The sequence below is a fragment of the Musa acuminata genome, chromosome BXJ3-11, assembly GCF_036884655.1.
Source record: "Musa acuminata AAA Group cultivar baxijiao chromosome BXJ3-11, Cavendish_Baxijiao_AAA, whole genome shotgun sequence".
In the NCBI taxonomy this organism is placed as follows: Eukaryota; Viridiplantae; Streptophyta; class Magnoliopsida; order Zingiberales; family Musaceae; genus Musa; species Musa acuminata.
Genome location: NC_088359.1, coordinates 21,307,199 through 21,318,543, shown reverse-complemented (window position 1 = coordinate 21,318,543; position 11,345 = coordinate 21,307,199). Strand labels below are relative to the sequence as shown.

The following is an 11,345-nucleotide window of genomic DNA, read 5'->3' as shown; positions in this document are numbered from 1 at the left end:
AGGGGACTAGTCATATTAAAAAAAAATCATAAAATAAGCTGTAATCACTACAAAGGATGTATGAGTTGGGCCGAATTAGAACTTATTATAAGCCGATTTAAAACTCAATTAAACAACTTAATAAAGTAGTTTGACGGGGGTAGCATTGAAGGCCCATTCGCCAGCCCACCGCCATCAGACCCTCCCTCTCTCCTCCTAAAACCCTGGAAACAGTACCAATGCCCAATTGAAGCACCCCTAGACTCTCCCTTGTCCATGGCGGAATTCGCCGATGGCTGATGCGACAGGACAATGATTCAGTCTGCGATACAGAGGCTTATTTCATTGCAGTGTAAGGATTGTAGTCGAAAATATGTTTCATAGCAACGAAACCAAAGACAGAGGTAACGTGTAACAATATCTGAGAAATAAGTATATAAACATGCAAAAGATTTTGCAAAACCAAGCTGGATATATCTCATGCAACTAGAAAGTATAGTCATCCGATTCATCGGCTCGCCGAGTCTCTGGTCCTTCTCCACCTACGGTTCGCTTGCTGCTCATGTTGGCCCTCTGAACCAGGCGAACTAGCGCTTGCACAACTTCTGACATGGGTGGTCGGAACTCAGGCTCGGGCTGCCAACAGAAACAAAATCCAACGAACTCAATTAAAGTTCAAACATAATCCAGATGAGTGCAAACAGCTACACTGCAGCTTTGGTACACAATGCCAGATATGTCAAGTTTTGCCTAGGCAAAATGAATCAAACAAAGTATTGTATGTGATGCATGGTTTTACCTGTACGCAGAGAGCTATCACATCAGCGAATCGAGAAAGCGATTTTGCAGGGTATAGCCCCTTGAGGTCAGGATCGATCATCCTGTCTAGTGCATCGATGTCATGGAGCTGAGGTGTAGCCCATCGAACCAATGACTGCTCAGATCTTGGTCTCGAGCTGTAAGGAGTTTTGCGACGACAAACCAGAGCATCAGCATCAGCATCAAACAACAAAACCAACTGATTTCAGCTGCGCCACATGGATAATATATCACCCAAGGCATGAAAAGAAAATCCTTATAGGAATGTGTATATTGAATGCGAATAAGTAGACTGGCAAGATGCCTTTCAATTGACTCTGAAAGGCAGAGCAAGGTTAAGTTTGGAATCACAGAAATTTGGTGCTTGGATTCTGTTTGTGAATCAAGTTATAGCAAATATAGAGTTACCTGTCGAAAGGCTTCCGCCCAGTCAAAAGTTCTAGCATGACAACACCAAAGTTGTAGACATCACTCTTCAAAGTATACTGGCCAGACATGGCAACTTCAGGAGGACTATATCCAGATGCCATATTCTGTTCAGATGCCTTCAGAGAAAAATTAAGGAAAATTAATTATCTTAAGGAAATTTATATGGCAAAGACTAATCCAAGCATGTTGATAAAAATAACTGCTTCTAGCAAGAATCCTATGTAAATATCAGTACTACCGCCTACAAAACAACTAGAAAATTATCATCTAGAGGAGGTGAATCCATCACTTGAGCTGTATTAAACATGCATATGGACACAGGACATGGACACAACACAATATAGATGCTGATATGGCAGATGTAACAAAAGGACAGGGCACCGCATTGACAGTCTTATGAGGCGATTGATACATATATATTTCATAATTCATAGGCTATAATAATATTATGATTTGTATAGCGTAGACAATCAATGGTCATGATGTGTAGATATGCACAGGGATGCAGTTTTTATATAAAACTAAAATGAAGTATAACAACCATTCATATAAGAAGCACCATTCACAAAAGTATTTGACACACATACAGATGTACATAAACAGATATATATAATACAAAATTAAGGAGTAAGCCTAAAGTCCAAATACATATATATTGTCAATATCAACATGTACTAAGGCCTTAGATCCATGATTTAAGCAAACATATATAATCCTAATATCTCTTTGAACTGTTGGGCACATGTCAAGAGGTGTCTGGTCAGGGTCGGTGTCTTACACACTTATGCAAGCATGTTGAACTGTGCTTCATGGATTGAGCCACAGCCATTAGCAGCTCTTGATATCTTTTCCTATTAAATCTTGGGTCTAGAATTTCAGTACAATTTGTCTAGGCTGATCCCTGCATTGGTCTATGTTTATCTTAGAGAAAATAATGTTAGCTACTAATCCACTTTGTTGAGCTGTTTGACTTATGGCAAGGTTAAATATTTCTCAGCCATGGATCTCAAACTGTTGTTACAACTACTTAAAGTTCACTTCTAAAGACTGATCTTATGAAATCCTCAATCTGAACAGTGACCCCACCACACTTGTCACCAGAAGAACAGGAATGAGGCAAAAAGATGAGAAACAAAAAACTTCATCAGCACTTACTCATGGCTATAACATACCATAAGACCGGACCTATTAAATGGACAACAGGTTCAGCCCTTGTTTGACATCATCTACACAGCTTTCAAACTCTAGCTCCCTAATCATATGCATAAAATAACATCACAACTATCATCTCATATCTGTGATCTATGCTTTCTTCCATCAGTCAGATATAATAAGTCCATATAGCTGTTAGCCTCACATTCTTCTTTTAACACCCAAGTTATCCACCTGAACTTAAACCTATATGGCTAGTGCTGCAATTAAGCTTCTTAACCAATGGATCCTATGTCATCAACAGCTTAGTCAGTCTCTCCATTAATCATATCCAATACAGCACCAACACATGCTGCCACAATTTTAAGCTTAGTATCTGTTCCTGCAAGTTAGCCAGTTACATGCTATACGATTCTCTGAATCCCCACTGTCAGAGGGAAACTAACTTTCTGACATACCTCTGAAACTTGAGAAGTCAAAAGGATCAGTATCCATCAGTTATTCATCTTCATTCTTAAGTAACTTGCTTAATATACTGAATTTCTCCCCTCCTTTTCCATATTCTTTCACTTCATTCACATCCTCCTATAAAGCAGGACTTAAATGTCACATAGTATACAGTTTTGTTTAATTGATATTGTGAATGAAATAACAATGGCAAATAACAGAGATTAGCTTAAGTGACCATAGAATACAAGAAACTGATTTTTCCTCAGGAAATTGCTAAATGTTTCTCTGGTAAAATGCAGATAATTCTAAAGATATAATGTTATTATCAACGACATATATTTACTGCTAAAACCTTGTAGAAAAACTAATTCAAAGTAGACATATATGACATAGAGCTTTACCTGAAATTCTGCATCAGGAACAAGGCTCTCGAACCCACAATCTGAAAGGTGTGGGTTGAGCTCCATGTCTAACAATATATTGGATGACTTAAAATTCTTGTGGACAAGAGACGGTGAGCAAACTTCATGCAGATACCTGCAAGTAACATTTAACAACATGATTGATTTGAAGTAAAAAGGGGAACAGATACCTCAACTATATGAAATACCAATACATCTTTTACAACTCGTAGATAATATTCATGAATTAGTATATATAGTTTGTAATATTCATGAGTTTTTGCATAATACATTACTATTCGGTTTATTGCAAATAATATATTTGTTCACTAGGAATCATATCATTTGATACCTAAATGGGGTTTTGGTAACTATGACAATTTTCATATATGATGTGAAAGGTCACTGACAAGTTTGTGTATCAAGGCATTTAGGACTCAATCACCCAACCTCAAGTTTGTGTATCAAGTCGGTCATTCATGCCTGTTATACTTGAAAGCAAGGTATACAGTTTCGAATAATACCGCCCGTACTGAGCGGTATGTACCGGTCTGTCAGTTGACTGGTACACGGACCACCCATTACCGGACGGTATATATATATATATATATATATATATATATATATATATATATATATATACCGAGCGGTATACCAAATGGTATACCGCTCGATATACAGTATTGTACCATACCAAGCGACTATCGAAACGTCGGTACGGTACGATATTTCAAACTTTGCTTGAAAGAAATAGTTTATTCGTTGGTTTAAAAAAAAAGGTGAGATAGAAGAACCTCGTTGCAAAAAGGATAAGACGTTTAACATAATACTGCTAATGGGTACGAGAGAGCAGCAGAAATGTATAACTAATGCTACCAATTCAAATCCTCAACTTAACATAACATACTTCAATCTGAGTACTCAATTAAACTATTATCTGGTTGTGAGAAATTTGACATTCTTTAAGATGAAAAAATGACTGTCAACCATTAAGTTTGTCATAGCCATTGAAATCTTCTGCAATAAGACAGTTTCTGTAGAACCAGCAAACTTGTCCAATTTTATGGCTGAATTTCTCCACAAGACATTACTAGCTTTGAACAAGATTCATGGGTTGATCATGTAAGGCAATGTTAAGTCCTAAAAAATTTGCACGGAGAAGATGGTCCAAACATGTACTTGAATAGTTCAGGAAGGCCAAAAACACCATACAAGAGACAAATGCAATACTGTAAAGATTGTGAGTCAGAATAATGATTCTCTAAGTCTAATGATGAGAAATGAGATCATTGATTTTGTTGATGGAAGACATCTGTGTCAACACAAGAAAATTCTCAGAGAATATTTCTAGCCAGCCTGAAGCAAGATTAGAAGTAATTTCTTGATCAAATGGCATATATGATTTTGTCAACCACAGAAACAAAAAAAATCAGGTTTAACAAAAAGACAAAAAAAGAAGAACATATTTTCACTTACTCTAATGCTCGTGCTGTGCCAAGGGCTATTTTGACACGAGCATTCCAGCTCAATGACTTGCTGTATTCATCTGAGAGGTGAAGCAGATCATGCAGCGAGCCATTCTTGTAAAATTCATATACCAGTAGATGCTGCCCATGTTCAGAACAATAACCTACCAGTTCACACAAATTTGGGTGATGCAGACGTGAGATATTTGAAACCAGTTCAATGAAGCAATCTGGTAATTGATTGGGCAGAGCTGAAGAATTTATCTTCTTCACAGCCATAATCTACAGACAAATAGTATTTATCTTCAGTTCCTAAATTCCTGAAAGAAGCTACTATTATACAGAATTTCAAAGAGCAGAAAACATTAATGAAGAGAGTGTTGTGAAGTACATGTTTATTTATGGACATAAGGGGCAGTAATATCTCCAAGAACTAATTTTCAGTTACATCGTCGAGAAAATTTGTCTCATGAACATATTGAAAAAAAGAAAGGATATTACTATGGAAACTCAATAGAAGCTTGTAACTAGGTAAGCGAGTATTTTACAAGAACATGACAACCACTACTACTGCAGTAGAAAAATTAAAGTGCTTTCTTGTGCATGATGATTCATGAGCTCTACTGTCGTTATAGAAGTGCATTAACTTACTAATATGAAAATTCATGAGCTATTATTAGACATGCCATCTCTATTTATTATTGATGATGAACCTGCTAGAAAGTGAAAGAAATAGTTGGTTGTTTGTGTTTTTAGAAAATTATTTTTGAAATTTATGCTACTTGGTTTTGATTTGTCAATATAGTTGGCATGGTTGTTCCATCAGTTTTGCAGCCATCCTGCAGAACTTGATGCTGCTTCTAGTGACAACAAATACTCCCCATTAATATGATTCATTTTTAATGATAAAATATCTCCAATGTTTCATCTCCCAAGTTAGTCTCCTTTTCCAAGAGAAACAGACACCTCACATGAAATATGCTATTCAAACCTAAATAACAGAGATGCTTAGTTGAGAAAGAAAAGATAAAAATGAATCAAGATCAATGTAAGGATAGAAACACTCTCATTTGAAGTAAATATTACCTTTCCATCACTAAATTGTGCCTTGTAAACACGACCAAAAGAGCCTTCACCTACAAGATTATCTATGCTGAAGCTATCTGTGGCAATCTGCAAATCTGCTACTGAATAAACAGCTGCCTTTATTGGTGTTGTGTTAGCCTTCTTCACAATAGGCTTGTTTGAGAAATCATCTTCGTCAAATGATTTATGCCTCTCGATAGGTGGAGGTTTAAGGCTTATAGGAGCAGGTGGTGGCAATATTGCTGTATGAGATGTAGAGGATGCCTGGATTGTCTTCATCTCTATAAAAGATTGTTCAACAATAAGCAAAAAAATAATACATAGTATGAACCAGAAATCTAATTACCTAATAACAGTGAAAAGAATAGCTAATGTTCATTTCACATGGAAAGTATCTTAAAATTTGTCTGGTACAAATCTAAAACTAAAGACCAACAGGCACAAATGAAAAGCCAAAGACTGAAATCAGCTTATGATGTTTTGAATGTCACTGAGTCTACTATGATTAGATATTTGTCATGAGTTATCTATTTAAGAATTTAACCTACAACATGTTTACAACACTTGTCCAACTCATCAAATTTTATGGTCCAAAAGTCTTGATATGAATCCTAATAGACAACAAGTAAGAAAAGCTTTCATCAAACGTTTAACCAAAATGCATTGATGTTCTTTCAAACTGCACATTTTGCCAATACAAGTAATTCTAATAGGGAACCTCTTAAGTCAACATTTCTCCCAAAAAACCAGCCAGTTTCTGATACAGTGAGACAAGCAAATAGTCCTGATGAATGGTCGCTTGTACCAGGTCAGCAGCCTTAATTGCATAGGGCCTAAATAAATGGTGCCCAATGCCATCACATAAAGTTCTTGGAGTATTGGTGCCTCTGCACCTTTATATTTCAATTCTACCTTCTTTAGTAAGTCAAATGGGATGAAAGGCATTTATGAATGATTTCATCATGCTTCCAGATCAGGCGACCTCATGATAGTTACCTGAGTTATATGCATGTTAGGAGTTTATGTGAAAAGAAAAGTGGCTACCTCGTTACTTGTACTTAGCAGCCTTTGCTTTTTACCAGCTATTAAAAGGATTGATGAACTTTGAAAAAGAACGTGCTCCGATGAAGTGAAAAAGAAAGATCTAGTTGGCAATTTATCTTTTGGAGGTTATAATGTTATATAACATTGACAGGTTCCAAATGTGTGTTATCAAATGCTTTCTATAGATTTAACCAACATGTAAAGGGAATCCGATGCTTTATATCAGTGGCTAACTTATGCAATAGAACTTTACACAACTAGAAATCAACCATCTAAATCAATTGGTGTAGCCTAACAATAGATGAGTTTTAATTTCATCAACAAAAAAGTTAAAGCACTACAAACATGACTAATCAAGAATGGCATGCAACAAACCATAAACATTACACCTCAAATAAAAGGAAAAAAACCGAAGCTATATAGCTTTAAAATTATTATTCTTGTTCAAAAGTAGAGTTTTTAGTCATTAAAACATAAATCTAAAAAATGAAATTAAAAAAATACATCAGATAAATATCTGTTACAGGTCTCTAATAAATTATAAGGCCCAGCTGAGTGGTCATTCAGCTAAAGAACTTTCGGGCCTTGTATGTTCAGAGAAGTTAATAAGTTTGTACATGTTAATACTTCGTTAAAAGTGCGTGAAGATACATTCACTCAGAATAAGTAGGCAACTATTTGGTCCAATCCCAAGTCATGATACAACATTACACATAGGAATACTTCGATCTGTGCAACATATTGGTATTATAGAGTCAGAAATTAATCCAAAATGTCCTTTGTTCAACATTTGAAAAAAAAAAAAATGCTCCCTCACATCCCTTGTTGCAAGTGGTTGCATGAGATCTGCCAAAAATTCTCTCTTAGTTGGTTGATGCAGCTAAACTGAAGCAAGAAATGGATGCCAATGATGAAGTGGATGGCATGGGACAGCAGATCTCATGCCCTCAAGTGGGAAATGCAAATTAAAGGCAGCAGTTGATTGAAGAGAGGCTGGCAGATCACATGCTTCATGTGTATAATAAATAAAATAAAATAAAATAATCCAAAGAAAATACATTTATACGAGTCCAATTACCTTTAGCATCATTGGAAGCAAGAGGGGCAAAAGGCGGATCTTTTTCAAAAATTTCTTCCTTTGAATGCTTTTGTGATTTCCTCCTCATCAAGAAAAATGCAAGTATTCCTCCTACGACCAAAACAGATATGACGATTCCCGCTATAACCCCAGCACCTATACCAGAGTTATTTCCGCCACCAGATGATTTGTTACTTCCACCAGAATGTTGGCCTGGGTTGCTTTTTCGACCTGGTGGAGGAGGCCTATAAGGTGGTGGTGGAGGTGCTGGTGTTGAGCTCCATGAGTTACCATCAGTACTACAAATATAAGATAAGTACATGAGGCTTTTATATGGAAATTTACATGGTTATTAGGTCATCATTTATGCCAACAAAACAATGAGTACTCACCGAAGATTATTAATCTTTTTCAACTGATCAGGAATCCATCCTGTAAAGCGGTTATTTGCCACATTCCTAAAAGCAAGAATGTGTAAAAAGTGTACAATATGCAAACTATTTCTATTATACAGGGACATTTCTGTGTATACAAACTTACAAATCTTGTAGGGGAAGATTGGCAAGGATGTCTATGTGGCCAGTAAATTGGTTGTTCTCCAAATATCTGCATAATGTAAATGGATGTTAACATGAGTACCTTTTTTATGAAAACATGTTAGAAATAAATATATTCAACATACAAGGTTGTCAAACTTGATAGGTTGCTGAAGCTCTGCGGAAGATCACCAGTCAGTTGATTGAAGGACAGGTCCCTGCAGTAAGAAGAACTTAATCTTTAACTTAGATATTCACTTGGATAATGTCATCAAAGGAAACATCAGTGCAACATCAATCGCCTATCAGTTTCTAGCAGGAATATCTGCTGGTGAAATGAACAAATTGGCAAAAACAATGAACCTTCTAGAAATTATCATTCACCATTTTCAATAATTTTCCAGAACATGAAATTTAGCCCAAGCTCTGCAACTGAATTTAAGAATGTGACATGGTACACCAAATGCAAGCTTTAATATTCAGAAATAGGTGTTCCAGAAAAAAAAAATTCTGGCAAACCGAAAGGTTGATGATTGGACAGGTGTTTTTTATGAAACAATGAGTAAAACAAGGCCAAGAAAGTACAAGTTGTACTTACATTATTGTGAGATTAGTAAGGCCTCCAAACATTTCGGTCAGATTTCCTTGTAGCTGATTATGAGCAAGATTTCTACATCAATCAGAAATTGGTTTAGTTTGAAAGCATCTAATAATCAGTAATGGAATTACAAAGCCACTTACAGATATTTAAGTGTCACCATCAGGGAGATTGAATAAGGTATATTTCCAGAAAATTGGTTACCGCCAAGGTTTCTGCACATGTTATCCTTATAAAATAGTCACAAGAAACCAAGAAAACAGTTGATGCTATCCACATTCACGGTAACTTACAGGCTCTGGAGGTTTGGAGGAAGATTATAAGGTAACTGGCCTCCGCTTCCAATATTATTATTGCTCATGTCACTGTGTCAATATCAAGAAATTAAATTCCAAATTCTAAATACATATACACAGTGAAGAGTTATCCAACTCACAGTTCTGCCAGTGAAGTCATGGTTTGCAAATTATAGCCTAGTGTTCCAGAGAGTCCCAACCCAGATAATTTGCTGATATAGTCCAAAAGGGAAACATGTATCAGATAAAGTAGGGATTAGCAACATCTCCAAACATCAATTCCACTTTGATGAAACCTCACATAGTTGTAATGGCCGATCCAGTGCATGTAACACCCAGCCATGATTGCCCACAGGGATCACCACCATTTGCAATCCAGCCGGTTAGCTGAGATGGTGAATTCAGGCTCGTAAACAGGACATTGAGAGTTGAAACTGCAAATGGAACATTACAACAAAAAAATTTAGTACTCAACTTAGCAAATCGTGAATCTCAGACTATGCCCTTCATTACATACAGTAGGAACCAATGCTTTCAAGATAAGAGCAAAAAAAAATTGAAGCAGAAGTATTGGCAATTTCAATTAGCTCATTGCAACTTTTATTTAAAAGAGAGTGATGCAGTTGCAATCGGGACGGTTTTCATTTACATTTCTCAGGGTTGCAGGCCAAAACACCAGGAACATCTAGCAAAGGGTAAAATTCGCCTGAAAAGTAGAAGCACTCTTCTGTCTCCTAAACCCACAAACAAGAAATCAAGGCATCTCCCCTTGTTTGGAAACGTATCTTCTCTCTTTTTTCCGTCAAAGGTTAGATCTTCCTTCAAATCCAACCAAAATCTACATAAATAGTTCCAGCGTTTACCACCCACCATAAACCAAAAGGTACCCAAATCTTTGATCCCAAAATCCAGCAAAGAAGGCAAGAACAAGGATCAAGAACACGAATTTTCGCCTTTTAGACAATGCCCACATAAAAAAAGAACCAAGATTCAGCATCAACATGTTAATGCGGCGATCCTCTCTATCTTTCCATTCAAATCTAACCTTAAGTCCGACTCGAAAAAGATTCCACCCAAAAGAAAAGGAGAAGAAAAGAAGCTCCCTTTTTCTTTCAAGAAAAAGAAAGGAAAAAGCTGCTGAGGATCTGAAACCACTCACCGTCATTCTGGTCCGTGGCGCCACCGACACCTCCCGGATTGCCGACCAAAATGCAGGCGAAGAGAACCCCAATCGCCAGCGTCTCTCTCCCTCTCGCCTTCGCCATTCTCCCCACTCGGCACCAAGGATTACAGGAACAGACAAGCCCCTCTCTCCCCCCCCTCCCCTCGACTCTCTGCTGTGGCTACACTATACAACAATAATAATGCCAATAATTCGACTATTTCTGCTATATATTATTATTCACCGAAAAGAGGAAGGAAGGGAAGCAAGCTGGCACGACGAGGGAGAAGAATCCAAAAGCCAAGAATTTATAGAAGATAAAGAGGACAATCATCACATTCCGATCTCGATGATCGGGGCGGGTAGTAGATGCTCGATCACGGTAAGAAATGATTACTGTCCTGTTACTGTGAGCTGAGAGAAGAGGGCTTTTTGCTGCCGCTGCTGTAGAACCAACCAAGAGAACGGAGACAGAAAGCGACAGAGATGGGCACCGTCCGGTGACCGGACTCATGTCGGTGGGCGGATCGGCACCGTCGGATTCCGACGGTGATAATCTTGATGCTGATTAATCTGATCCGAATTATCATATGATTGACTTAAAAGCTAAGAATGCGTCAAAAGATTAATAAGATAGTTATGAGATTAGAATATTTAGGAAGACATCGATGACATGTCTTGCAAGATAGCATGACTAAGAGAATCCATCATGAGCTGTTGCATAATTGAAGGCCAATTGGTCTCCTCCCACTACTCTTTCATTTCATTTCTCTTCCGGCAAGCAACTAATGTTTTTATTTTATAATATTACATATATATATATATATATATTACCCCCAAATAAGGGAT

The 11,345-nt window shown here is 37.1% G+C and overlaps 1 protein-coding gene across 2 annotated transcripts; it reads right to left on the bottom strand.

Annotated features, from left to right (window-relative positions):
• Positions 1 to 295: 295 nt before the first annotated feature.
• LOC103971328 (protein STRUBBELIG-RECEPTOR FAMILY 6) lies at positions 296 to 10,949 on the bottom strand. Of its 2 annotated transcripts, XM_009385322.3 has the most exons (16): positions 10,494 to 10,949; positions 9,636 to 9,768; positions 9,475 to 9,546; positions 9,332 to 9,403; positions 9,182 to 9,253; positions 9,039 to 9,110; positions 8,587 to 8,658; positions 8,445 to 8,510; positions 8,297 to 8,362; positions 7,905 to 8,203; positions 5,783 to 6,063; positions 4,707 to 4,978; positions 3,231 to 3,366; positions 1,207 to 1,343; positions 779 to 935; positions 296 to 615 (listed from the first exon to the last, which is right to left on the bottom strand). In XM_009385322.3, the coding sequence occupies exons 1-16, from the start codon at positions 10,597 to 10,599 to the stop codon at positions 466 to 468; spliced, it is 2,163 nt and encodes a 720-aa protein (XP_009383597.2). In that variant the 5' UTR covers positions 10,600 to 10,949; the 3' UTR covers positions 296 to 465. The 2 variants fall into 2 exon arrangements, with proteins under 2 accessions (XP_009383597.2, XP_065028804.1); XM_065172732.1 differs by lacking the exon at positions 296 to 615 and having other exon boundaries at positions 871 to 1,007; positions 10,494 to 10,653.
• Positions 10,950 to 11,345: the final 396 nt, after the last annotated feature.